Source organism: Fusarium redolens (assembly GCF_020744475.1).
Source record: "Fusarium redolens strain MPI-CAGE-AT-0023 chromosome Unknown BKA55scaffold_9, whole genome shotgun sequence".
Taxonomy (NCBI): domain Eukaryota; kingdom Fungi; phylum Ascomycota; class Sordariomycetes; order Hypocreales; family Nectriaceae; genus Fusarium; species Fusarium redolens.
Window position 1 is genome coordinate 300,669 of NW_025763672.1, and position 25,402 is coordinate 326,070.

Below are 25,402 nucleotides of genomic sequence, written 5' to 3' on the forward strand. Positions count from 1 at the left end.
GAGAAGGTGATCTCAATTGCTGACACGAGAACTAATGGTAGAGTTTGAGAACACAGTAGCCATGAATAGGTATGTAAGTCAACAAGACGTTTGTTCTTTATGATAAACAAGTATCTTCCATCTCAATTCGCTCAAGGATATATCTGATCATCTTATTGTTGAAGTTCAAAGCATAGTCTCACAAGACGCAACAATGCACAAAACAGCCTAAACTCATAAACACCAAAACCGATCGTAGCCTCATACAGATCTCAAGTCAGACTCGACATGACTTGAACCCTGTAGTACTAACATCCTGCAGCTGGAACAACTTTCCACCGATCCTCTCACAATGACATAATTCCACTCGCCAAGCTCTCGTCAGACCATGAAGCAATCTCCGCATTACCAACCTGAGGAAATACCTCATTAATCCTTATTATGTCCTACTCTCTAACTCAACAGCTCCTCGTTTCAGACGAGCAAGCTTACAAGCGAGCTACCCAGTCTGAGTTTCTCAAGCTCGCAGGCCACGGAAAAGCATCGAAGGAACTCCTCGGCCGCTGGCTTGCAAACGATCGTCTCTACATCCACAGCTACTGCCGTGGTCTTGGTCGACTTCTCAGCTTTCTCGAATACCCTGACACCGTACAAGCCGGAGTCGATCCCGGTGCTACAACAAAGCTTCTAGACTGGATCGTCGCAGCTCTCGTCAACATCCGACGAGAAGAAAAGTTCTTCATCAACACCGCAGCAGAATACGGCATAAACGTCAACCTCGAGACTCAAGAAGACGGCCGTGTTGATTCAAGCACCAAACTAGAAGGTCTTCGACGCTGGGAAGCTCTATACGCTTCTGTATCCCCCAACGAGAAAGAAGAACTTCCTTGGCTTGAAGCAGCTGTGATTTACTGGGGAACTGAGAAGTGTTACCTTGATGCTTGGTCGTGGGCTAAGGCACAACTCTCTGATGATGATGGGAGCAATGATGCTGATGGTGGGGCTGTGAGGAAGGAGTTTATTAATAATTGGACGTGTAAGGAGTTTGTTGAGTTTGTGGATGAGCTTGGAAGGATTATTGATGATGCTGTTGAGAAGCTGGTTGCGGAGAAGGGTGAGGATGTTAAGCAGAAGCTCTTCAAGAGGGTTGAAGGGAAGTGGCATGATGTTCTGGAGGCGGAAGAGGCCTTCTGGCCAGCCGTCTAGGACGAGTGTAACTCGAAAAGCAGAATATTCTTTATGTAGACACCAAAATGTGCAGGCCTCTCGCTTTTCTTCAACGACTCGTACGGTAATGAGCTTCCAAGGGTATCCGTATCAAATTGAAAGGTCTAGAAAGAAAGATTTTTCCACCCCAAACGCCGTACAATGCCAAACCAGTTCACAAGCCTAAAACTGTATCCGTCGCTTTCGTCCAGTGTACTTCGACGTCGCTTTAACAATCTTTCCCTTCCTCTCCATCTGCTCCTTCTTCTTAACGATCCACGCCTTACTACCCTTCGACATATTCGGAGCCTGTGCTTTCATCTGCCTTCTCGCATCCTCAACATCCACACCCTCCATGCCCTCAACAACACCAGTGATGTCACCGCCCTTCTTCTGAACATCACCGCCTCCAACAGTCAAGACGAGGTAGAGCTTCTGGTTCTTGGTGCCGGGGTCGTCTTCGAGCATACCGGCGCCGAAACCGGCTTTTACGGCGGCTTGGGTGATCATGTGGCGCTGCTCGTCGTTCTTGGGGTAGAATTGGCAGACCGCTCGACCACCGCGCTTGAGGGATGCGTAGAGACCGTTGAAGAAGCGGGTTAGACGGCCGAAGGGTGATGTATCGCTTGTTTCGGCGCTGCAGAGCCATTGGATAGCAGAGATGCTGATAGCTGCGTCGAAAGTACCAGCTCTGAAAGGAACGCCTTGGCCGATATCTGCTAGCATAAGATCACCCTCTACATCTCTCTGTAGTGCAATGTCCAGCATTGACGGTGAGACGTCCATTCCGATCCATGTGTGAGGGCCGCCTTCTTCGGGTTCGACTGAAGAAAGAATCTCGCCGGAGAGACCACTACCGCAACCGACGTCGAGAATGAGGGATGGTGACTTGAGATCGAGGAGTTCGAGGGCTCTTCGTGTCATGGACGCTTGAATGTTTTGGATTCGAGAGCTTGTGGTGTACTTGCGCGCTTCGGTATCGTCATAGTGGACGTCGGCGGCACTGTTTCTGTGAGCTTGAGGGGCATGATGGCGGGGTTGTGGTGACATACAGGGTATCCTCAGGGCGAGACATGGTGAAGACTGTCAGTCAAATGATTCCTGGGAGCGATATGAATCTCCAGTTTCGGAAAAGTAATTGTAATAAATGAATGGGTCGCGAAGCCTGGAGCTGCACCTTATCGCCGATTTCCTGGTGTTGAGCAAAACCGACTTTTTCGTGGCTATCGATAAGCTCTTAACTTCTTGGCGGGGACCCCCACCACCGGCTCGGAATTTCCCTGCGCCGAGATATGGTGAAACTGATTGGTAGTTAAAACCGTGTCCTGACGTCTCCTTTTTCAACCTACAGATAATACCATCTCCCCTCCTTCCAACATGTGAGCTCCAACTCTTATCATTGCTTGCGCTCCAAAACAACGCAACGCAAAATGTGGATTCTACCTCTTGTTGGCTACATAGGAACCCTCCTGGGTTTCTGTTTTTTGACCCTTGCTATCGCCTCGGGTCTATACTACCTGTCGGAACTCGTCGAGGAGCATAGCGTTATCGCGAAGCGGTTCTTGACGCGCCTTATTTACAGCGTTATTGGCATTCAGACGGTTCTATGGCTGGTTGATGGTCTGCCCTTCTGGGCTACTGTCTTGACGATCGTGTCGCATGTTGTGTACCTGGGGAATATGAGACGCTTTCCTTTTGTGAAGCTGTCTGATCCGTTGTTCCTGGCATCTTGTGGTATGTTGCCTTTGCGGCTGGGCAATTGAGTTTTTGCTAACGAGATGTAGTTCTCGTTTTGGTCAATCACTACGTTTGGTTCCGTCATTTCTCCGATACACAGTCGCGCGCGTACCAACGTACCTCGTACTACGACAAGGTCGATGTTCCTAGCTTCGCGCAAATCGCGTCGTACTTCGGTCTTTGCGTCTGGCTTGTGCCGTTCGCGTTGTTTGTTAGTCTGTCTGCTGGCGACAATGTTCTCCCCACGATGGGCACTGAGCCTGTCCATGGGCTTGATGGAAGAGGCAAGCCTCAGGGCATGATCAAGGCTCTTGTTGATCAGATTCGCGGGACGATCGGTCAAATCTTTGGGACGAATTCTTCACCTGGACTTGCCCGGCCGTAAAGGTCGCGTAGGCTGGATTGATATGATCATTACGTGCGGATGTTGCTGCAGGATGGACAAACCGAAATGTTTGTTTCATTCATGAGTATGTTGATACTGAGTAAGTCACTATTTTATTACATCTACAACGCCACCCCTCCCAAATGATGACCTACAAACTTCACGCTAGATTGTATTTGACAAGAATTCTTGTATGATTCTATTTTAGTTTCCTGATACCCATCGACACACCTTGTTTTGTCTACATGTTCCTGTCTTGTCAGAGTACTGACCAAATTATACAGGGTTATTATCATCCCTCCCCATAGAGAGGTTGATGTACATATATATATCCCGAGCTTCGCTATCATAAACTGGCAATGTCTCCTTCATTGAGCACACCAATACAGAGACCTTGACGTCTACTGTATGCAACCGTCCATCTTGTGTATCTCTTGTGCTGTCGTTCGAGTTCTGGAGACTGGGTCAAGTCGTGACTCTATGTCGACTACTGTGCGCTGAGGGCTTGAAGCGGGACGACGATGGGCGAAGTCATGTGGCATGTGAGAATGATTCGACGGTTTACTATGAAGATGTATCATGTCAATCATGTTTGGACAGAGAGGGAGGCATCAATGGTACCTCCATATTAGAACGTATGTTCAAGCCAGAAGCCTACTTGGCACTGCCCTGAGTGACAGGGTTGTGTGAAGCGTTGGTGTTCGGGTTGGACTCAGAGCTGTCAGTGCTAGACGTTACAATCGAATCAATGATGTGCCACGGCATATCCTTATGATCCTCTCGCAACCAAGCGTTCATCTGCTCTGAGTATCTGGTGTCCTGATGTACAATGTTGGGTAAAGGGTTTCCTCGACGAGGGACTTGAACGCAGTGAGGGTTCGACATGATGAAGAAGGGCTAATCGGTTCTCTTGTGCGTGTAGTTGAAAATGAAAATGAAGATGGACTATTCAACGTACCTAGAGACGCGGGAGAAACATAAGACTTTATACAAGATTGATGGTCACCAGTTGCCTCAACGAGTGCGCCTCAAGCTGCCTCGTGCAAATTCAACAGCCGCCTGAGATTGTAACTGAACTACGAGGAGCAGTCAAACCTGGGCAGGATATACCTACTCAACCCGAAGTCCAACGTCAGTACCACACCACAGTACATCCAGCAGATAAGTCGGAGGTGCAATTGAGACGGAGATGGAGGTGTTTCTCCAATCGGAATCGTCCGTTCCAATGCTAGGACAGCCCAGGCACCGACAACCATTGGCTACATTCTGCCACCAGGAAGTCGTTATTTCCTATTTTGTGTAGATCAATACCACCTAACCACCGGACCTGCAGAAAGGAGAAGAGTCCGGACCAATAAGATGGAAAACATCTGAGGGCTTGAGGGGCTCACTCAGCCTCCAACAGACACGCCCCTCGTCCCCTTCATCCTTCACATTCACCCCTAGGCCACAGAGCGCGACTACGAAGGCAACTTCTCGAATATCCTCACATGAGCTTGCTAATAACATCGCAAGCCAATCGAGGCCTATACCTGGACTCTGGCGTCAGATGTTAAATATATTTAACTAGGAAAGAACGCAATGTCACCTGTATCAAGGACTATGAATACATTCAAGAGATGCGCAGCATCAACGCCGTAGAGCAATTGCTCGTGATGCTGTTTTCTCATATTGGCTCAGTTGAATTTGTTTAAGCATGACCACACCATCACATCCTCCATCGTCCAAGCTTACATATTCATCATCCCAGCGCATGGAGGAAAACTATAACGGGCAGTTACTGGCGCGCAGCGCTAGTGTGTGCAAACAAGTGCCAAACCCTTGCCCTAGCCTCACTGCAAGACTTTAGGGTGTAACGTTAGGATCAGATTCCCCGAACATGTTGGCTTAATGTGATAGGTAGGTTATGACTGTCACTTACTACTACCGGTACGCCGTCAAGGTCAGATCCCTCACCTGTTTGCTCAGTGCCAAGGCCACTTAGACATTTGTCTTATCTGTGCTCCCCCAATGTGGTCGAAGCAGAAGTCCTTGGCTGCCGGCACTCAAAACCTCCAATAATCATCCCTGAGTAAGACGACCTGATCATTCATTATCTTACTTAGAACTTCATCCCCTCGATGAGCAAACAACAACCTTTCCGTACCAACTTGGGCATTTGCAATGGAGACAGCATGGAATCTAACTACCTAAACTTCTTATTACTGGCCTTCATATTGAGACAGAACGATTAGCAGCTAATTAAACAAAGGCAATGGCACTTGGTAAGCGCATAAAAGATCCCTTATGCAAGATCGCGCGGGGACGTTGCCGTTGCCGCTATAACTAGCAGTTAAACTTTACGCCGGATAATGTCATTTCAAATCAAACCTCTGACCAAATGTGGTCGCTTACAGCGGGGCATGCCTCATGACAACTTCCAATTTGGTTCTTTCAGTACGACGTCGAGAGTGGATCACGCGGTGTTTGTTTATCCAAGCAAAGTGAAAAGTCAAAGCAATGCCAGGGCGATGAGCCTAGATACATGCTGTATGTCATCCCGGTTTGACTCAGCCGCAGTGACCAGATCCAAAGCCTTTCATCCCCCACGGTCGCCATGTGCCTGGCTTTGGCTGTGGCCCATGTTCTAGACTCGACTCGTCAAGAATTACATCTCTTTTCTTCGGCACTGTGCTGATTACCGTACCCTTGTGCCCTCAGCCGGCTTACACGGAGGCGTGGGAACGGAGGGAGTGGAGACGGCAGGGCAAGAAGGGTTGACCCCAAAACACCTTGAATACGACATTGAGTCTTGTTTGAGCTTCAGTTCTCAGCGAAAACTACACCGAGATGAAATCGGAGTAGTGTAATCTATTCCGTGGCGGTCACTTACCCCCATTGTCTGTTGGCATTGCTAGTGGTTTCGCCCTTTTGGGACCGAAGTCAGTGTGCTTATGACAAACCTATAATAACAATTGCTGGTATTGAGGAAACGGTGCGAGTATGGTCAAATAGGGAAATATTACGGTACACATGAGTAAGGCTATGGCCTGTCCTTACCACTGTCGTATTTTCTGCTCTTTTCGTCCCAGCAAAGGCTGATTCTGCAACGCACGGATGTCTACAGCTGAAGGCGTTCATTTTTCTTTTACTCATAGACCTACATCACTACTAGGGTAGGTAGCATGCGTGATTCTCACACGCCGCTACCGCTGATCTAGAAACGATCTAGAAGCATCGGCCTACCCTCTGAGCGACCCCAGTCCTGGCGGCCTCGGCACCTGCCTGTCAGCCGCATTATGCTTAACGATTTTAATTGGTCACCAGTTAAACAATTCCCGTTAGTTGCTTGGTAAAAGCGCCGCCGTGGGAAATGTGAAGAGATAACGAGTATAGTCCGTGTTGTCACGAGTCAGATAGTTGTCTTTTCCCACAATGTGCACTGTCTCTGTTCGTATCAGAGTATCCAATGCCAACTTCTCCGTAAGTCGCTGTACATTGGATGTGTTGAGTTGACTTAAGTTATGCTTATAAAGAGTTGGAGGCAGGTGTTATGCTTTCGCGAACCTCCAGGTCCTTTTCAAAGACCTGGAAACGGCCAAGGAGCCAAGCATGCATCACGCACGTTCCGTTATACATATTTCCATTCACTTGTGGATCAGTACGCCTTTGGGCGTAGAGTCCTTAACTTGATGCTGCTCATCTCGTAAACCCGGGGGCCATGGCAGGTTACTATCATCTAAGGAGACACAAGACACAGAACGTTTACTCCACCTGCTCTGCCGGACATGGCCACGGCTCTGACACACGACCTCCAATCGGTAGTAGAGATTGTCAGATCAGGCCGGACATTTTAAAACCTGGGGGCTGAGCGGGAGTTGTACAGGGGAAGGAGATGGAGCTATATATCCACAACGTAAAAATAAATCCACAATTAAGGTACGATAATACGCTTACCTAGGCTACGACAGGGCTCGTTTTGGGCTTTATTTGGGATTTCTTTTAACTCTAAAGACTTCAGCTGAGAACCTAGTTGTTGTGTCGAGTCATCATCAACAATTGCGGATCCTGCCCCAACGCTGTTTCATTAAACTTCAATAGACCCTAGGTGACCCTTACTGCAGCCTAGTGGATGGTATAGAAGGCCCGGATGGAATATATGAATAGTCATAGGCAGGTCTTGACGGTATTTCTGCTTGGTTCCTGTATGCATGGTTCTGAGGCGCGATACAGACGTTGGCGGGAGCCGTGAATTTCAGCACACATGTACTAATGTCAGTTGACGAAACCTACGGAGTATACTACCCCACGCTACCATGGGTATACCAGAAGGTTTCTCATGTTTGTTTGCTTTTCTAGGTGTGCAATCTTAACTACCTACCTAAAACTGACTAATAGAGAAGGTAATATGTGTGAGCATCACCAGAATACTACCATACCTACCTCACCAGTTGGTCCCACAATAGTAGTGATTCAAGATGGAAAAGCACCTACGTAATGCTCGTGTGGGGTCACGGATCAATGGGCTCAAGTTTGAGGTCTTCTTAATTATTCGGATGATCTGACACATGGTTCAGCCGCAGCGGCAATTCTGCTGTGCAGTATCATAGCTACGAGGGACTAGTAATGTAAAAGGCTCGAGGTTCGAGAATGCAAGGTGTGTGCATAGATCCAATGATCGCCTGACGCCATTGGTTCCCCTTTCGATGGCTGGTCCTGTGCTGTGCCAATCGGAAACTTTCCGCTTTAGAGAACCACACTACGGAAGGGCACAGAAACACAAGAATCTTATTGCAGGCCTCGAAGACTGTACCCTTCTACCAGGTCCATCCTGAAACGTCACCCTGTTTAGTCTCTCCTAGCGACTCATACACAATTGGTACAAGAAAGTGCCTTTTTTGGGCTCAGCAACTCAAGGATACCTTCAGTCACTCAATTATCTTTGCAGGTATAAACTCGAAGTTTTGCGCCTATAAAGTAGGGCCCTGTTAAGACAGCGATGCGGCTTGATGGCCAGACCTATTAAGATCTGTAGTAGAAATATGCAAGGTACCCGTTGAAGATCTCCGATGGTAACTGTCACAACTCTAGATCTGTTCTGTACAACAAGCTGGAATGACATGGGTTAGATAGAGTTGGGCGAGATCTGGAGGGTCCGTTGCCGCGAACTCAGCTGTCGGAGAGACCGAACAGAAAAGACGGCAGAAGGCGAAAAAATAAAAGCCATCAATGCGCGCGGAGACGGAGACGCACATCTGATGATTGTGATTTCAGAATAACAGCGTCCTGCTAGGCTCAACTCCCATCTTGGTTAAGTAGGGGAACACTCAGCCAACGAGAGACCTTCTGTTGTGAGTCTAGGGAAATCTTCGAGAAAAACTCTAGAAAAGGTCTGGAATTCTGTCTACCCATCTGGGACTCGAGTTATTCCGTTGCAGATACTATAATCCCATTGAACTGTCATAATTCTTTTTGCTGTCAACAGACCATCTATGGACAAAATTGAAGCGGACTGGGGGCGTAAAGTGGTCTGCGTCACACCCTGCCTGGCATACCACACTTAATTCTTTTTGGCGACATCACGTTCTCCCACGCATCCCACATTCGGGGTGGACTCTAGCATCTGGTCCCTAGAACATGTTCTGTAAGTCAATCTTTCAGTCCGCCGTTGGTTTGTTGGCACCGGCAGAAGCCTTCCATGGGGAACACTCAATCCTATTCTGGTGCGACATGCAATGCAGCCCGACCTACATGTGCATGGCCAAGACCCCGCCTACTCCTTGGCGTGATCACAAGCTGGTACTAGCTAGAAGACACTCATACCCGCAATCTGGGATTGTAGACGTTGATCACCGCATTAGCGGTTGACTTACATGGGCCTTCCGTCGGAAGCAATAATCCTAACTGCTCTAAATTTTGAGCCCTGATCGGTTGGTGCACTGGTGACGAGTTAAGTCTAATGTCTCACTATTCCTCGCCGTGGCCGGGCCTGAGTTGTCCGTTCCAACGAGCGCGCAAGAACATCCATCCATGAACTAGATGTATCTTTGCCAGGACTATTCTCATATAAGGATTTCATCTTGATGCCAAGCCAACTCCGTACGTACCTTAGTATGGCCTCTTCTCAAGCTGGAAGACGACGCGCTCCATGTTGGTTGAAAGCCATCTCCATGCTATTTACTCAAACTGTTGCGCTTGTTTATTTTGATTCATCAAAAAATGGAGAGAATACATATTAATTCGGGAAACGCTAACTCTCAGAGTTTCGCTCTGATTCATACTCTACCACAACCATTTTAAGTTCCAATGAGACTGTTGGGGACTTGGGGATAAGTGTTCTCGTTCTCTGGGCATTCTGCCGCATCAACACACGAAATTCGGTAGTGTATACCCATAGGTCACATTCATCGTTATTAGTGTGTTAATAAAATGTCAGAACCGTGGATATCTGTTAATTAAGGCTGTTGATGGCGAACCATTGCGGTCAAAAGACACAGCAAATGTCATACCTAGGGCCAGGGAAGTAATTAATGAGATCCCTGTCCTCGAGATCCGTGGAGTCTGGACGGCGCAGTTAGCGCCAACGGGCTGACGCTAACCACATAATTCCCGGGCTCTTGTTTCTTAGCGTACGCGAGCCTTAGATCCCGTTTCTAGCTTCGACAAAATGTTTCGGCTCGCCTATTGCACAAGGACATCATACCAATTCTCAATGTCCGTACGCAAACAACGTCAACACCGCTTTGCTGAAGTCGGAGAATGGTGGACTGCGGACAGTTTGACTGTGATGCCAAGAGTTGCCCAGACGAAACAACCATAGATACTCGAAGCCTCGTTGAATCGCTGAGATTGCCGTGGTTTTCTTTCTTCGATCGAGACAAGCTTTCTCAAGCAAAGGACAAGATGAAAATGAAACGATGCTCCGCATCCTGAGATACCCCTGTAGCGGGTCTATGTGGGAGATGCAGCGGCGAACATTCCGGGCTTCGAAACTTGATGGTATGTCACTCGCTGACCCCCTGATGCTGCAGTTGCCTTAAATATTTGTTTTCCCCTTTTCCTTTGCGTACTTCAATGTTGATCCTATATGATGCCACCCCTGTTGTGAATCTTTGAGACCGACAGGGACGGCAATTCAGGCCCTTGCCTGATATTACCTCGAGACCTGTATCCATGTGTTTATGCCAAGACTTCTCAAAGGAATAATATTGTCGTGTTGCTTCGTCACACATGTCCAGAGGCATTGTACCTCACCCCCTTCCACACATGTCGGCATCCTATGACAGGAACCTAAGGGAGGGGAGGCTTGTGTGCCGCAGCCCATGCCCACGATCTAGCGGCTCAACGAACTCCGGCGAACTTCTTTGTAAGGTACAAGCTGAACAAAAAGTCATCGAGCGGGGCTGTAACGATATCCCCTTGCCCTTTTTCTTCGTGGCAATGGGATACAGTATGTACACATATCCTAACATGCGATAAACGGCATTAGTACGTACGGTGATGGGAATCATCGCAACAGCATATTTTACGAAAACATGTATCGTGCAAGGCATTCTCAATCACAAGCGTTATCATTGCGCAGGTGCCATTGTCAATCATGGCGGGAGCTCAGGCCCTATCTCTGCACATCCCCATCATGTAACATGATCAGGAAACGGATGGTTAAGTAAGTTAACAAGAGTGCAGTAACAACGGAATACATCAACTTCCCCGGCATCAGCGCGCACGCGGATGGAAGTATTTTGCCTTGCGATTGCCCTTCATGATTCGAGCGTACTGGTACATCATTTCTCAGCTTGGACACTGTTACCGCACAAATCCCTGCCGAAAGATACAATACAGCCAATTACCATCTACCTGGCTGAATGAGACGAGACATTAACTGAACTGAACTGAAAATATAGACTTTGCTGAATATGCAGCTAAAACTACCTAGGTGCATAGGGCCCTGACATCGGGTGACCCAGGCGGTTTCGCTGCCGTCTTTTGGCCCTGGCAGGACTAAAACAACCCTGACAACGCTCACTACCTGCATGCATGACATTCTCGAGGTGTCACCGCATATATGGCCCTCAGAAATCCGAACCTGCCGGGATGATGTCATGTAGGTAGTCCCAACACTCATCTGTCTTACACTGCGTTCTGGTTCACATCGAGTGCCACTTACTTCTCCCCAGAAGGTCGCGCTCTCCCATCTTCCAACCCGTGACACAATAACCACATCTGGCCTCGATGCCCAACACCATTCTTACCAACACCTACGCGTTGACGATTAGATAAGCAAGCTTCCTCTCGTGTCATCTGTTGCAAGATCACGAATTGCCGGCCATTTGCATGTGGTTTCCTTTTCTGGATACAAGAATCAAATTGGAAAAGGATCTCAAGTGGAGCAGGCTCGCAGGCAGCAACCTCGTAGCTGGTCAGCCCACTACAAATTGATCCCCAGCAATCCACCCACCGCACGATCTCTTCTTCCTTTTCGTTCACAAACTCTTGATCATTCTCTATACCATGGCAGAATCCGATGCTGATCTTAGCAAATATCCCATGTAGATAATTCGACCCGATTTACAGACGTTACCCTTCCCAGGAGGCCCTCAATGCCATCGCAGCATTTTCTTATACTTAGAGCAAATTATATGCTTCAGTTATGGCCATAAACCCTATTAATGGGGGTTTGCTATTATATATACCGCCTATGGCCCCGAAACAGATGAACAGTTTTAGCACGCCCTTGGTCTTATTGGCCGTATAGCCCAAGTATGGTCTAAGTCTGAGGTCCTCGATGTCCAGAGACATTTCGCCCGTTATAACGAGTTCAAGCCCCCATCTGCCCAGATTCCTACCGACGTTGATACCCGGCCAAACGAGGAGTTTATGCGTCGCTACCAGAATAATATTCTAGAAGATGAACAACTTAACGGCACGTTAGTAGCCACAGTATGCAGGTATTTTCAAAAACAGATTACATCCAAGGAGGTTGCCTTTATCGCTAGCGATATGCGCTATACCACATGTATTATACTAGATGCTAAGACGTTAGCTCAACTTGCCAAAGCGCCCAAGGGTCTTCCCCGGAATGCTCGCGAAAAGTTCAGACCATAATACTAGGTCAAGATGGTGGAAGCGGACCCCAGGCCCAGGCCCGGACATGAAGAGGCCTTCCGTGTTCGTCTCTTCGGTGAATTTGACTTTGTGGAATATTGGTTCGCTCGGAACTATTCGCGAGAGTTGGTGACTCGCCGAAAGAAACTTAATGATGCTGAGGTCCTTTACTATGGCCCTGCCCCGCGCGAATACCCGCCCGAGATGGAGAAATACAATGAGGCCTTTCGTAAACATCTGCATGGGGGGATGGGATGCGGTCCTACCTGTAAGGAATGACAGTACGCCGTGTTATGCGATTGGCTTAAATTGTAATTTGTGGACCATGAATGGGAGACGGTCCAGTCTTAGATCCATTTCCCAAGACTGTTAGCGTCAACCTATGAGATGGATGGTCTCTTGGGCAGGATCCCAGTTCTTGAGTGAGTATCTGGCAGGAATGCGGTGATTTGGAGCATCGGCATCAATAGCCTCGGGGTAGAGGTCAACATCCTGCCTCCATACTAGAGGTAGTATAGATGATACACACGCTGAACTTAGAATCCTTTGGTATGGTCACAAATGATAGGCGGGCATGCTGCTTCCAGCGATAGAATCAAGCAGACTTGTGCCTCAAATTTATCGTGGTGGTCCCAAGAATATTGCAAAACAAATAATTCACCAAGGGCTTCTGACATGGAATGGGCAAACACAACGCCATCAAGACATTCAGACGCACGAAACTGGTTCAATTGACCCCATTTATAACGTGTACCTATTTCCCACGGGCCGTCATCTTCCTTGCATCCGTCAACATCAAGATCATGACCGACAAAGAGTACCACCCTCACTTCTCCTTAGGCGGCGTCGCACTCTCCTCATCCTTCTCCCCATGCCTCCCATCCCCCCAAAACTTCTTATCAACCTTATCCCCCGGCGCCACATTCCCCCGATCATGCTTCTCATCAAAGTCCCTATTATGCTCCTCGACCTCCTTCTTCTGCTCCTCCGTCAACTCATCAGTCTGGTTCCCCGGAATACTCTGGTTCGACACTTTAGGCTGAGGAGGTGCATTCTTAGACGTCGCGTCGAGGGCTTCACCACCACCTGTGCGTCCCTTTGCGTCACCTTCTGCAAGACCGTCGATGAAACTCCCGTTGCTGTCTTTGACTTCGTCTTGATGCAGAATGCGGGCGGCGTGGAAGGGACGGAGGGAGATGCGCGGGGCGAGACGGGTCGTTGGGCGGAGAGTGGTTAGGAAGCGCATTTTGACGATTGTTGAATTGTTGAATTTGTTGTTTAGGGAGTTTGTTTTGGTTGTGTTGATGGTTTGTTTATTGCAAGTGAGCTTGAGAGCTTGAAGGGACCTTAAGTTAAGCTCCTCTACGATATGGTGACGTCAAGAGGAATGACATCACAATACACGTGTGGGAGACAAGATCAACATGCCGCTTTAAGCCGAGGGCAAAGTATGGCGACATTTCAATTGTGAGACAAGATCAGTTGGTGGCGTATCATCCGATGAGGTACAAGTGTATTGTTTGACGTCGCATCAACGTCGTGGTTCATTGAAGCTCCACAAGCCCACATTCCCGGATTTTCGTATCGTGACCTTGGAGTACACAAAAAGAGGCAAATTCGCAAGCATATGTTGCATCAATCTGTGGTATAATAATATATGATGCCTAATTTTTAATAATTCAGGTACCTATCTTATCATGCGATTGCAAGAGTGACTATAAAGTCATGTGGGTATCGAAGTACTGGTCCTGAGCAGAAGAGTTTCGTGAGGGCGACCCAATTTGAGATTTGAGATGTTGTTACGAGTATTACCCTGAAGCTGTCCCAATACTCAATTTGTTTTTTAATCTACTGCGCCGACTACATTGAGAAGACCATAATCATGGCAATTATATACGTTTACTTGGCAAGAAGGCACTTGGCACTTTTGTTTAAAAACAAGATGGAATAAGGTATTTCTATGCTCTATACGAAAAACAGACGAAGTACCATTTTGTTACACGTTGTCTCAAACTCCCAAGCTGCCACAACCTCCCAAACAAATTACTCCGACCCAGATACTCCCAGAAGTTCCTGTAGCCCTTAACTTCAAAGCAACCATTTATCCATAACGCGGAGGTTCAGTGTCATAATGTCCAACTTCTCTAGTCGGCTCATACCGAGTATTCATCTCAACATCACTATCACTCCGGTCATCCAACAACTGCTTTCCCTTCCGTCCCCGAATCTTATTCTTGATAAAAGAGAACAATCCAGGCATATCCGAGTTAGGACCCGTCATGATCCGTCCTGGGTGAACAACATTGAACGCCAACAGCGCCAAAAACATAGGCGCTGCTTCAAGGATGTAAAAGTACACCTCATGTGTAACAAGCGCGTTGTCTTGACCCATTCCACCAGAGAACTCAATGAGTCGGTAGATAATGCGTACAGAGATCATGGCTAGTGAGAAGTATAATGTGCCGAGAAGCATGCCCCAGTCGGACGTGAAGAAGGCTTTGAGACCCTTGTGTTGAGGCTCAATTGTGTGCATCTTCTTTTGGAAGAGGATGCAGAGGACAACGAAGATGACGATGAAGAACTCTTGAAGACCAATACCGCCCATGTAGATATGCACGGCTTTCATCTGCTCGTCAGGTGGTGAACCGGGTCCAGACATACTCCCGCCTATAAGCTGGACGATAAATGACAGGATATCGAGGGCGACGAAAATAGCAGCTAGAGTAGCAGCAGGCATGCGAAGGAGGGAGTGAGATGGTACGAAGTAGTAGACCATTCGGCCGAGAGTCATGTATGCGTACGCATTAACCCCTGCTATTGTTAGTAATGCGTTATAAAAGGACTGTGTTTGACCTACAAATTGGCGCGAGAAGAATAAATATGTTAAACGTCAAGAGTACACCTGTGCTCTGTTGATGTTTGGTGCTTATCGCTCGGAAGGTGAACGCCGTGGTTTCCCAGATCCCCGCCATGATAATAACCCAACACCATGTCTGCACTCATTAGCCTTCATCCCAGGAAGGTTACAACAAAAGTAGAACATACGGACCTTTTTATACCGAGCAGCCTGCCAAATGTGCACGCCCGTAAGTGTTGCGAAGAGTAAAGCGAATGCTAAAGCAGCTGCGAAGCTGGGATAGTAGTTCCAGTGGGCATTACATGTTCCTGGGGGAAGATATCCGTTTTCATCGGGTTCGAGGGTTTGAACGCATGTTGGTACGACAATTGAGATTGTTTTGGCGGGGATGGTAACGTATTTATCTGTTACACCGCCGATGGTAGCGATGTTTTTTGTAGTGGTGAACCATCCCTCTGGTGCAGCTGTTTCTATCGCCGTAGCACGAGCTACAAGGGTAACATCGTGGGTTTGTGTTTGTGTGGGGATTGCGGATGCTAAAGCAGATCCCGAAAGGAGATAAAGAATAAGAGCTCCAAGATTAGAATGCATAGTGAATGTCGGTGATGAGAATGATACAGATCCATGGTGAGATGGGATTTGGGGGCCTTATAAGCATTATTTCTGTTTCTAAAATGAGGTTGTTTGCAACGCCTCATTAGTCCGACATGTAGAAATGCGAGATGGATCGTATGCTCGCCAAAGAGTGCGCAGTCAAATGCGAGCTGGCCAATCGCGTAATTTGATCGGAAACGAGGGTCCACTGCTCAGCCTTAGGGGAAGGTGTGCTAGACTGGATTTAGCTAGTCCAGGGCCGTAGTGTCAGCCAGGTATCATGGTTTCAGTGCGGAGTAGAACAAGGTTGTAAATGCAATTCTAGTGAGGTCTAACTGGCCAAGAGGGCACCTGAATTGAAGCCTTGGGAGATTGAATGGAAGGAAAATATAATACTAATACTAACTCTCTGTAAGGAAGCTAGCTAAGATAAGGTGACCGGTTTAGGCTAAATGTGAGTGTGAGATATCCACTCCACAGCACCTAAGGTACCTCTTTAATGGCGGGCTAGGGAGAAAGAAACACCGAACTTAAAATCTGCGATTCTAAAGGCTTGTGAGTTCGGTGTATCTATTCGCCGGCGGGGTATATAATGGTGGGGGGTTTTCTTGTAAACTCTTCTGAATGTGTTTCTCCAAGAGCGATAACAACGTCAACCACCAAGAACCGTCGCCCTAATCTTTTACATGGCTATCACGATAATTCTTGGCTCCCAGTGGGGTATGGACGCGTCTTAACTTTCTCTTATTTTGCGGCCTACGCTGGTCACAGCTATCGCAAACGATGCCATTAACGTTCCTTATGATGCTAACCCATCGTGTTCGACAGGAGATGAGGGCGTACGTCTTTCTGAGGCAATTGGGAGACGAAATACTGACATTGTTCATGGTATAGAAAGGAAAGTTGACCGACATCCTTGCCCCAGAGGCTAAACTCTGCGCCCGCGCTGCTGTGAGTAACAGCACAATCGACCATGGCGCACATTTATTAATAGAAGATCAGGGAGGACATAACGCGGGGCACTCTATCGTGTGAGTTGGATATGCTTTTCCGGCGATAAAACCGTGTCGTGCCAATGGATAATTAACTCTAAAATAGTGCCAACGGAGTGTCGTACAGGTAACAAACAGGCATCCGACCTGCAATCGCTCCAGCAACTGATCAACTGATAGCTTCCACTTGCTTCCTTCCGGACTCATCAATCCGACATGGTACTATTACGACTCAATGCTTGTCATCGATCAAATTGACTTACACGTATTAGCATGAACTTCATCGGCTCTGGGGTAGTCTTCAACGTGCCGCAATTCTTCAAAGAGCTACAGGATCTATCAGAGAAAGGACTAGAAGTACACGATAGAATTCGTGTTTCTGACCGGGTGCACATCGATCTACAGTTGCACATTGCAGCCGATGGACTCGAGGAACAGGAGCTCGGAGGTTGGTTTTTGATTTTTGGTCTTGGGGCATATGAAACTGGTTGGAGATTGCTAACACTAGCCTAGAGGGCAAGATCGGAACAACTGGACGAGGTTTGTCTCGGCAGATGTCTAATATCTGGCTTTCTATTAACTATTGCAGGTATCGGACCCTCTTATAGCTGCAAAGCCGCGGTGAGCAGAAACTCAAGGCCATAGCATCAGGATTATTGCTGAACCTGGATAGCGGAGCGGCATTAGGCTGGCTGATGTCTTCAACCCCAACCTATTTGAGCAGAAACTACGACGATTAGCTGATGGTTACCGAAAGCGCTACGGAGATCTCTTCAGGTACAACATCGAAGAGGAGCTTGCCCGATTTGAGGAGTACCGACCCAAGTTGCGTAATTATGCTGTTGACGGAGTATCTTTTATGAAATCAGCGCAAGGGAGCAACACTCCCATTCTGGTCGAAGGAGCGAATGTAAGAGCGGTGACCTATGCTTGATGATTTAGTACTGACCAGCTGGGGTTCGAGCAACCTTCCTCGTGGTCTCATACCCTTTCCTTTGCTTCTGGACAAATCTCAGCGGGTCGAGGTGGTCTCTCGACAAAGGTCTATGCTGACAGATGAGCTACTACTGGACTTTGCATGCTTCTCGAACCTCTTCTGAGGTTCGCAAGACCCGGGCGACTGGTGCTTGCTGTTGTTCAAGTTTGCGCTTGGGTATCAGGCCTGCGTATATCTTGGGGCAATGTTCATGCTGTACCCTTTCGCCAGCTGAAACAGCCAGCGCAAGCCATGTCCTTTGTAAAGGAAAGGTGTGTGAGGCCCGATGCTGGGGCTCATCCCCGTTTTCAGGCGCTCATGCTTGACCTTGACTATGGATCATACCCCGTAAGTTATGTTGATGTCTTCCAATTCAGTGATCATAGCTAATAGAGCAGTACGTAACATCGTCCAACACTTCACTGGCCGGCATCATCGGCGGACTTACCTTGAATCCCAAGAAGATCACAGAGATCATCGGAGTTGTTAAGGCTTATACGACAAGAGTCGGCTCGGGAGCTTTCAAGACCGAGGACACGGGAGAGTGAGTTGCTTCATTGTGTACTAAGATTGATGGGGGGTTGACTGGATATAGGATCGGAACGAAGCTTCAAGAAATTGGAAGAGAATGGGTGAGAGACTACTAATATTTTGTCGAGTCTTTTAGTCTAACGTACCAAGGGAACATCAACTGGTCGGAGACGCCGATGCGGATGGTAAGTAGAATTGAACTCCGTCACATGGCTATCTAACTTCCTGCAGGCTTGATTTGGTCGTTCTGAGGTACTCGAATGACATCAATAACTACACTGCTCTGAACTTGACAAAGGCAAGGACTTGTTGTTTACTACTTATTCCGTCATAGTACTAACCGACGTCTTTTAGCTCGACGTCCTGGATACCTTTGATACAATCCGCGTCGCGACAGCGTATACGCTCGGTGGCAAGGTGAGTTCTCCATCGTTTTCTACAGTGCAACAATACATTAATGTTATTATAGGAACTCGATCACTACCCAGCTGACCTGGATATCTTGGATCAATGCGAAGTTGTGTACAAGGACTTTCCGGGATGGCAAACACCTACGACAAATGCGAGGTCTTACGACGATTTGCCAAAAGAAGCGCGTGAATACGTGGAGGTAATGCTCTTTTGCTTGTTGTAACATTGATGTATACTGACAAGTCTTGCAGTTTGTTGAGGGATTTGTGGGAGTGAAGGTATGGCGCCCCCAACGACGGTAGAGGTAATCTACTAACGCATATTCTATCAGATCAAGTACATTGGGACCGGCCCCGATCGTGAAGCCATGATCAAGCGCGATTGAGAGGTTTCTTACGGAGCTGATGCGAGTAGAATTGATGGTTACAACGTTGGTATCAGTGTCTAGAACCAGAAATCTCAAATCATTGCTGCATTCTCATCACATCCAAAAAGTCTGCCCGCAATCCAAGACTAAGTCCTTGTTCCTAACGTACTCCTTCCTAAACACCACACCACCTTGTGGATGCCCCATGAGGAAATACACCGTCTCCGCGTTCTTATCCCACATGACCGACTCTGCCTCCGGCCCCTCTCTGAAGAAGAAGCCCCTTACTCTGTTCTCATCAGGCGGTAACCTCTCATCATATAGATCATAATCCCCCGAGAGATCAATATCGTGCTCAACCTCGATGATACGCCGTGACATGTCGTACAGTAGCGTTGCGTTCCACAAAGCTTCTTGCTGACTTGACAGTCGCCGCATGAGGGAGAGTGCTTCCACTCTAAGAGCGAGGTATCGACATTTGAAGATTGTGAAATGGAGCATGGGGTTAAATCCAGTGTCAAACATGAATTTTCCCGGTGCTGCGTGTTGCGCTTCAAGGTTCTCGGCTGCTTTTCGAGCGCAGTCCACAATCGTGATGAAATCCTCCTTCATCCCATCATACCCCATCTCCCCTCTTCTAAAACAATTCACAATCCAAATCTTCATAAGTCTATGTCTCGTAATAACCGCCAAAGTCGGTGTATCCTCCATCTCCGCAAAACCTCGTCTGTTCCGAAATCTCTCAAACGCAAACTCCCACGCTTCAAGATCTTGTTTCGCTTCTGCGTGTTCATCAAACATCCACTCCTGCGGAATCTCATCGGTAACTTCAAGCCGATATGGATTTCCATCGCGAACAAGTCTTATAATCCTTATACACAGATGCTCTAGCGCGTGTTGCGCTTCACTTATTGTATAGAACACAGGATTCTTCAAATCTGCGCCCTCGTCGCCTCGAAGAAGTGGGAACTCAGCGCCTTCATCCACAAAGAATAACGGAAAGATACTCATTTGCGCAAAAGTATTCGAGAGGCGTGATTTGTGACCTGCAGAGTTGAGAAGCTGTACACCATGACTCGCATGCGTAATCGCCGCTTCATGATTCCCTCGCAGAAACTCAATGCATATAAACAAGGTACAGACCAACAAAACCGTATCAACACACGGTTTCGTATCACGCGTAAGAATACTAATAGCTTTGTTATAATGCTTAATAGCAAACTCATCAGCCACACTCTCCTTCGATGGTTCAAAGCTCTCGAAGAGAGAACTTATCGCCAACACAGCATGACGCGCCGCCGGCTCAGACTGCGCCATCTGAACGACGAAATACGTCCAGAACGAACCGTCAAAAGGACCGGAGAGCACGGGAGCGACCACGTGATGGAAGAAGGATAAGCTGCGGACTTCTTTGGTGTTGGTTATGGGTAGGGTTTGAGGCTTGGTGCGCAGGAGAGAAGTCCATGAGAATGAGCCGGGGGGTGGTGCGATGTAGCCTGCGCATGTGCGGCCTGTTGTTAGGCAGCGTTTGCAGCGTGGCCAAGTCTCATCGCATTTTACTTTGCGAGCTCTGACATGAGAGTTAACTTGGGGTGCTGGTGTGAGACAGTTATGTTACGTACTTGCAAGTTTTACAGCCCGTTCTCACTTTTTGTATCCCCACGCGTGGCATTTTGGTTATAGTCCTGGTTTAAGACGAGAGGGGGTGAGGATGAGGTGAAGTGGGATGCGATGATATTTATGCAGATGACAAGTTGAGCGTTGGTGTTGAATGATTGAGGCGTAGTTCATCACGGTAACGGTGCGGGGATAATGCAGGGGTGCTCCCTTTCAGCACTTCAACCAATAACAATATCCATCTCAGATCGATCTTCAAGGATAAGAATCCTACCACAGGTTCATCTACTCACAAGCCAAAGAACTATACATATTCCCATGCCCAGATAAATACCCCTTCCTATAATCCTCCCCCTCATCTTCCCCAGGCCTCGCAACTCTATCTTCAATAGCCCACGCAATCCTCTCCGCACCAACTTGCGCCCCTCCCAGATTCGGCGCCGCAGGGCCAAGTCTCAGCGCAGCCAGTCTTCCCATCATGAACAGCGGAACATCGTCATTCCACATTAAATCGTTATTAATACAGGGAAACCCCCCGCGTCCTTCGATGGGGTATTTCTCCAGAATCTTTTGTAAGTAGGGAAGTGAGGAGAAGTCCGTTTGGATACCGGTTGCGAAGTACATGTAGTCCATAGCAGGCATGTCGATTGGGGGATTGGTCTGAACACTCCAAGTACCCTTCTCAGCGTCGAATTGAGCATCCACGAGACTTGTTTCAGTGAAGAGTTCGAGCTTTTTCGTCAAGAGATGTTTCTTGAGTCGTTTGTGGAAAACAGGCGTGATACTCCCTCCACCTCTCGCCTCCTTGATCATCTCAATTCTCTCATCATCTGAATCAGCGTAGTAAAACTGCGCTTGCTTCGCATTCTTAAACTTTCCCATCCATTCAAGTCCAACGTCGAAATGCTTGATGCGCAGTGGTCCACGCATGATATGCCAGACCTTTGTGACGCCCTTCCGAATAGCAAGATCAGTTAATTGCGCAGACGTAAGTCCACCACCAACAACAAGAACATTCGTCGTTCTCTTCGCAGCGATTCTCGCTTTGACGACAGGGTCTGGAAATTCAGCGATGTGCATGCTGTGACATGTCTGAGGAAGCTTTTCGGGCATGGAGGGAATATGGGGGATTTTGGCAACGTTTGCTGGACCGACTGCTAACACTACTGTGCGAGCGTATCGACGGACTTTGTTGGATGTTACAGTAAAGAGTTTCTCGCCATCAATTGAAATACCCTTTACTTCATCGTAGTCCAAATGCTGGAGGGCTTCTTTGCGGATCATGTTTGAGCTGAGATTATACCGCGCCGCGACTTTTTCGCAGTGGTCGCAGAAGAGGGACGTTGAAGGGTTGTAGTAATCATTACGCTCTCTTACGTTGATGTCAACACGAGCTTCTTGTCTACACCACGTCAGTTCAACAGCCTTCAATTAAGTGGTAAAGGGGGGATTACCTTCGTCCACAAGCTCGTTGTCCACTCTTCTTCCTCCCATGTTTACTAATCTCCTTCCCCACACAATTCCTAATCTCAACAAGTTCATCCGCTCTATCATTAGCATACGCATGCGCGAGCAATGCATCCCGATCAAGCGGATCAACATGCCAAAGCATAGGACTTCTCAGATGCGAGATATCATACATGTTGAACAACCTGTTCCAGCGTCCCATCCAAGTATCGCTATCTGCATCGAGCACGAGCATTTTATACTGTGGTTTTGCAGAGTGCTGGGGAGGGCTGATTTTACCGCTGCGAACGTGCTTCAGGGGCATTTTGTTGCCGTATTTGGATATCCAGTGGAAGCGACGGTGTTCTTCGTCAGTGAAGAGTGCGGCGGGGGTGTGTTCGTGGAGACGGGCTGCTATGGCGAGACCGCAGGGGCCGGCGCCTATGACGAGGACGTCGTAGACGTCTTCTTCCACTTGGATTGAAGACATGATGGTGAGGGTAGAAGTGTAAGTCAAGTCAGGGGTTTGGGGAAGATGTTGGCTTATAAAGATAACTCCAGTGAGGACACCCCAAGCCCTCATGGAGTCGTTCACGAGAATGTGAGAACCCCTGTGGTCATTTTGGAGCTCATATTGTATATAGCTTCATTTACTTGTGGCGTTGATATCGTACCCTGATGGACATTGCATCATGAGGACATCAAGGTCCCTGGCGTAAGCTAGGTGTCCACTAGTTCATCATGATAACCCCGGAAAGAGGCTGATAAGATACTCATGATGATTCATGTAGAAGTCGATAATAAAGCCATAATGAGGGGCTTACAAATTCAAAGATAGAAGAATGCCCACACGACTTGGCGCCATGGCAGACTTTGCATCAATTGACCCTGAGGATTACCAGATATCTTCACGATTTTACCATTGAGATTAAATTAGTTTGATCATGCGTCTTCTATTGCTTCTATGTACTCATCAGTTTATCGTTTCAAATCGCTTATGCCTATGCTCAGCCTCACCTTGCCCACCACAGATGTGAAGCCATCTCGACTCATCACCTCGCCAAGTCCACAACCAAGACCATTCGCAATCCATGCCATAAGCCAAGCATCCAACACCGTATTCCACACCTATATTCATACAACCCCTCTCCCTCCTCCTTTCACCTCCTAATGATTCCACTCCGAATCAAGCGCATGTCCCAAAGGTCCACTCGCCGCATAATCCGTCGTAACAAACGCCCTGTCCACAACTCCCAACCCCTCCGCACAATACTGCAACGTCTCCGCGATATCATGCGATCTATTCAACGGCGTCTTCTCATCCAGCAACACATCAAACTCGACCCATACTCCATCTCCCGCGTGATAGGCCGTGACGTTCTTGAAACCCGCTACCACCGGCGCGAACCGATAGGCCAGGTAGATCAGTTTCTTGAGAGTGTGGTCGTCTGCTGCTTCGCCTGATAGGCGCACCACGTTCTCGAAACATGTATGGCCCCAGTCGTAGATTATGAAAAGTGATAGTAATCCAGCGCCAACGGGGTCGAGCCACCATACGTTGGCGCGGTAGCCGATCAGTGGGAAGAGAAGCGATAACGTGTTGAAGATAACGTCCGTTTTGCAATCTTGCACAAGAGCTTGTACCTGACTTGACTTGATAGGTCGACATCCCAGCCCAATAGCTCCCTTGAGAACAATCGTCGCGAGCAGAGACGCAATAGCAGCCCAGCTCAGAATCTCAGCTTCAGAGTGCTTAAGCAATCTCGAAAACGACTCCTGCAGAATCTGCAGAAACGAAATGACCATGATGATCGAAAACACAAGAATACCCAGTGGTTCCAAACGTCTTCGTCCCGCGGGGAATCGTCGCTGCATAGCTTGCAACCGCCACAAAACAAGCCTACTCGTCGACCACACGATGAGCGTACAGAGTAAATCCAGCGCCGAATCCACAAGCGACGCAACAAGCGACAACGACCCCGTCGTAAACACCGCAAAAGCCTTCCCCGCCAGAAGAAGAATATTAGCCATCACATTAACATTGATAGCCAAATTCGCCTTCCTCGCTGCTCTTCTCCTCTTCTCTTTCTCCTCCTCAGGCAACAACTCCCCAATCCTCCCCTCCACGCGCTGAATCCCTCCACATCTCTCCTGATCACCATCATGATCCGGATCAGGATTCATACTCTCCAGCACATCATCCGCAATCGCCATCACCACAGCGTCTACCTCGAGCCAATCATTAAGACGCTCGTTCTGCTGCTCGTAAAAAGCTCGGACTTTTTTATTCTTTATCGCTTTGAGCTCTTCATCTGATTTTCTGTATTTCTCGAGGCCTTGACGATCGATACCGTGGAGTAATGCACGCTTTATTTCACCACGACGAGCGTCTTCGAGAGCTGTGCGTGCTGCATCTTGGAACTGCATTATTCGTGGTTTAGGACGTGATTTCTTGTTGGGGTCGTAGTACGAGTATCGACCTGTTTCGAGATCGCGAGGGTGTTCGTCGTGGTGTGCTTCCTCGCCGACGTGACGACCGCGATGGCGAGCGCCTTCATTATTCCACTGACGTTTTCCCACCATTTCAGAAGTATTCACTTAGAACAAACCATGAAAGAAATAATATGTGGCATGAGGGAGAAGGGGACGGAGCTGCTTTTGTTTATTCCCGGCCTTGAGAGCTACCCTTGTACGACATGTAACACGATATGACGTAGGTGACGTAAAATCCGGGGTTTCAACCACGCGACAGGTTCAGGAACGAGAGTGAGCTCCACTGAATCGGAGAAACAACAAGGAAATAGTTGCATTTATTACTATTTTTATGTCCGTTCAACTTGTTCTTGTTTGCAACAGTTTTTTATTGTGGAAATCTTATGCCTTTTGTGCCGTTTGTCCCGATGTCTTGGAATCTCGTCGTCATGGGCAAGCCTGTTACGCCATGATAATTTAGTTTGATCTCGATTTACGGATATACGGCCTGGTGAACTGACGATTGAGCAGATGGCGTTAAACTGGTTTGGGTGATATATTCATGCCGTCCGAGAGTTAAGACCTGACTTTAGGGTTAGAAAATAAATTATTCCAAGATTAAGCTAAGCTCATCATCAACTACCCTAAGATATCCTTATACTATCTGAGCCTTTTTATCACTTAGACTAGGACTTTTATCTAAGGTTTTCTACCACCTCCTAGGGTCTGGCTACATTCACGTTGTATC

The 25,402-nt window shown here is 47.9% G+C and overlaps 8 protein-coding genes across 8 annotated transcripts; 3 read left to right on the top strand and 5 right to left on the bottom strand.

The window, feature by feature from the left end:
* Nucleotides 1–420: 420 nt before the first annotated feature.
* Nucleotides 421–1,185, top strand: BKA55DRAFT_540026 (uncharacterized protein; the record flags this gene model as incomplete). Its single annotated transcript, XM_046190209.1, has 1 exon — nucleotides 421–1,185. The coding sequence occupies one exon, from the start codon at nucleotides 421–423 to the stop codon at nucleotides 1,183–1,185; it is 765 nt and encodes a 254-aa protein (XP_046048394.1).
* Nucleotides 1,186–1,368: 183 nt separating this feature from the next.
* BKA55DRAFT_594514 (S-adenosyl-L-methionine-dependent methyltransferase) lies at nucleotides 1,369–2,260 on the bottom strand (the record flags this gene model as incomplete). The annotated part of the gene is made up of 2 exons (XM_046195672.1): nucleotides 1,369–2,188; nucleotides 2,238–2,260. The coding sequence occupies 2 exons, from the start codon at nucleotides 2,258–2,260 to the stop codon at nucleotides 1,369–1,371; spliced, it is 843 nt and encodes a 280-aa protein (XP_046048395.1).
* A 355-nt stretch (nucleotides 2,261–2,615) lies between these two features.
* Nucleotides 2,616–3,307, top strand: BKA55DRAFT_513240 (transmembrane adaptor Erv26; the record flags this gene model as incomplete). Its single annotated transcript, XM_046187877.1, has 2 exons — nucleotides 2,616–2,919; nucleotides 2,970–3,307. 2 exons carry the CDS (start codon nucleotides 2,616–2,618, stop codon nucleotides 3,305–3,307), a joined length of 642 nt encoding a protein of 213 aa, XP_046048396.1.
* A 9,910-nt stretch (nucleotides 3,308–13,217) lies between these two features.
* On the bottom strand, nucleotides 13,218–13,637 carry BKA55DRAFT_690715 (uncharacterized protein; the record flags this gene model as incomplete). Its single annotated transcript, XM_046199550.1, has 1 exon — nucleotides 13,218–13,637. One exon carries the CDS (start codon nucleotides 13,635–13,637, stop codon nucleotides 13,218–13,220), a length of 420 nt encoding a protein of 139 aa, XP_046048397.1.
* Nucleotides 13,638–14,492: 855 nt separating this feature from the next.
* Nucleotides 14,493–15,839, bottom strand: BKA55DRAFT_594516 (RTA1 like protein-domain-containing protein; the record flags this gene model as incomplete). Its single annotated transcript, XM_046195673.1, has 3 exons — nucleotides 14,493–15,202; nucleotides 15,249–15,384; nucleotides 15,441–15,839. The coding sequence occupies 3 exons, from the start codon at nucleotides 15,837–15,839 to the stop codon at nucleotides 14,493–14,495; spliced, it is 1,245 nt and encodes a 414-aa protein (XP_046048398.1).
* Nucleotides 15,840–16,436: 597 nt separating this feature from the next.
* Nucleotides 16,437–19,185, top strand: BKA55DRAFT_380434 (Adenylosuccinate synthetase). Its single transcript, XM_046185961.1, has 19 exons — nucleotides 16,437–16,562; nucleotides 16,671–16,681; nucleotides 16,737–16,793; nucleotides 16,845–16,873; nucleotides 16,941–16,961; nucleotides 17,015–17,053; nucleotides 17,107–17,282; nucleotides 17,348–17,374; nucleotides 17,424–17,455; nucleotides 17,508–17,744; nucleotides 18,123–18,158; nucleotides 18,209–18,354; nucleotides 18,406–18,442; nucleotides 18,492–18,526; nucleotides 18,573–18,639; nucleotides 18,696–18,758; nucleotides 18,811–18,951; nucleotides 19,004–19,030; nucleotides 19,084–19,185. The coding sequence occupies exons 1-19, from the start codon at nucleotides 16,529–16,531 to the stop codon at nucleotides 19,135–19,137; spliced, it is 1,269 nt and encodes a 422-aa protein (XP_046048399.1). The 5' UTR covers nucleotides 16,437–16,528; the 3' UTR covers nucleotides 19,138–19,185.
* Nucleotides 19,186–19,233: 48 nt separating this feature from the next.
* Nucleotides 19,234–22,672, bottom strand: BKA55DRAFT_513274 (uncharacterized protein; the record flags this gene model as incomplete). The annotated part of the gene is made up of 4 exons (XM_046187878.1): nucleotides 19,234–20,165; nucleotides 20,259–20,630; nucleotides 21,030–22,138; nucleotides 22,191–22,672. The coding sequence occupies 4 exons, from the start codon at nucleotides 22,670–22,672 to the stop codon at nucleotides 19,234–19,236; spliced, it is 2,895 nt and encodes a 964-aa protein (XP_046048400.1).
* A 677-nt stretch (nucleotides 22,673–23,349) lies between these two features.
* BKA55DRAFT_690719 (uncharacterized protein) lies at nucleotides 23,350–24,765 on the bottom strand (the record flags this gene model as incomplete). The annotated part of the gene is made up of 1 exon (XM_046199551.1): nucleotides 23,350–24,765. The coding sequence occupies one exon, from the start codon at nucleotides 24,763–24,765 to the stop codon at nucleotides 23,350–23,352; it is 1,416 nt and encodes a 471-aa protein (XP_046048401.1).
* Nucleotides 24,766–25,402: the final 637 nt, after the last annotated feature.

Excerpts from the sequence above, each read along its gene's own strand:
- BKA55DRAFT_380434 (XM_046185961.1), top strand. The coding sequence starts at position 16,529 with ATGGCTATCACGATAATTCTTGGCTCCCAGTGGG. Across the intron at positions 16,794-16,844 it reads AACTCTGCGCCCGCGCTGCT|GGAGGACATAACGCGGGGCA; the intron begins GTGAGTAACAGC and ends ATAGAAGATCAG. Across the intron at positions 18,355-18,405 it reads AAGACCGAGGACACGGGAGA|GATCGGAACGAAGCTTCAAG; the intron begins GTGAGTTGCTTC and ends GACTGGATATAG.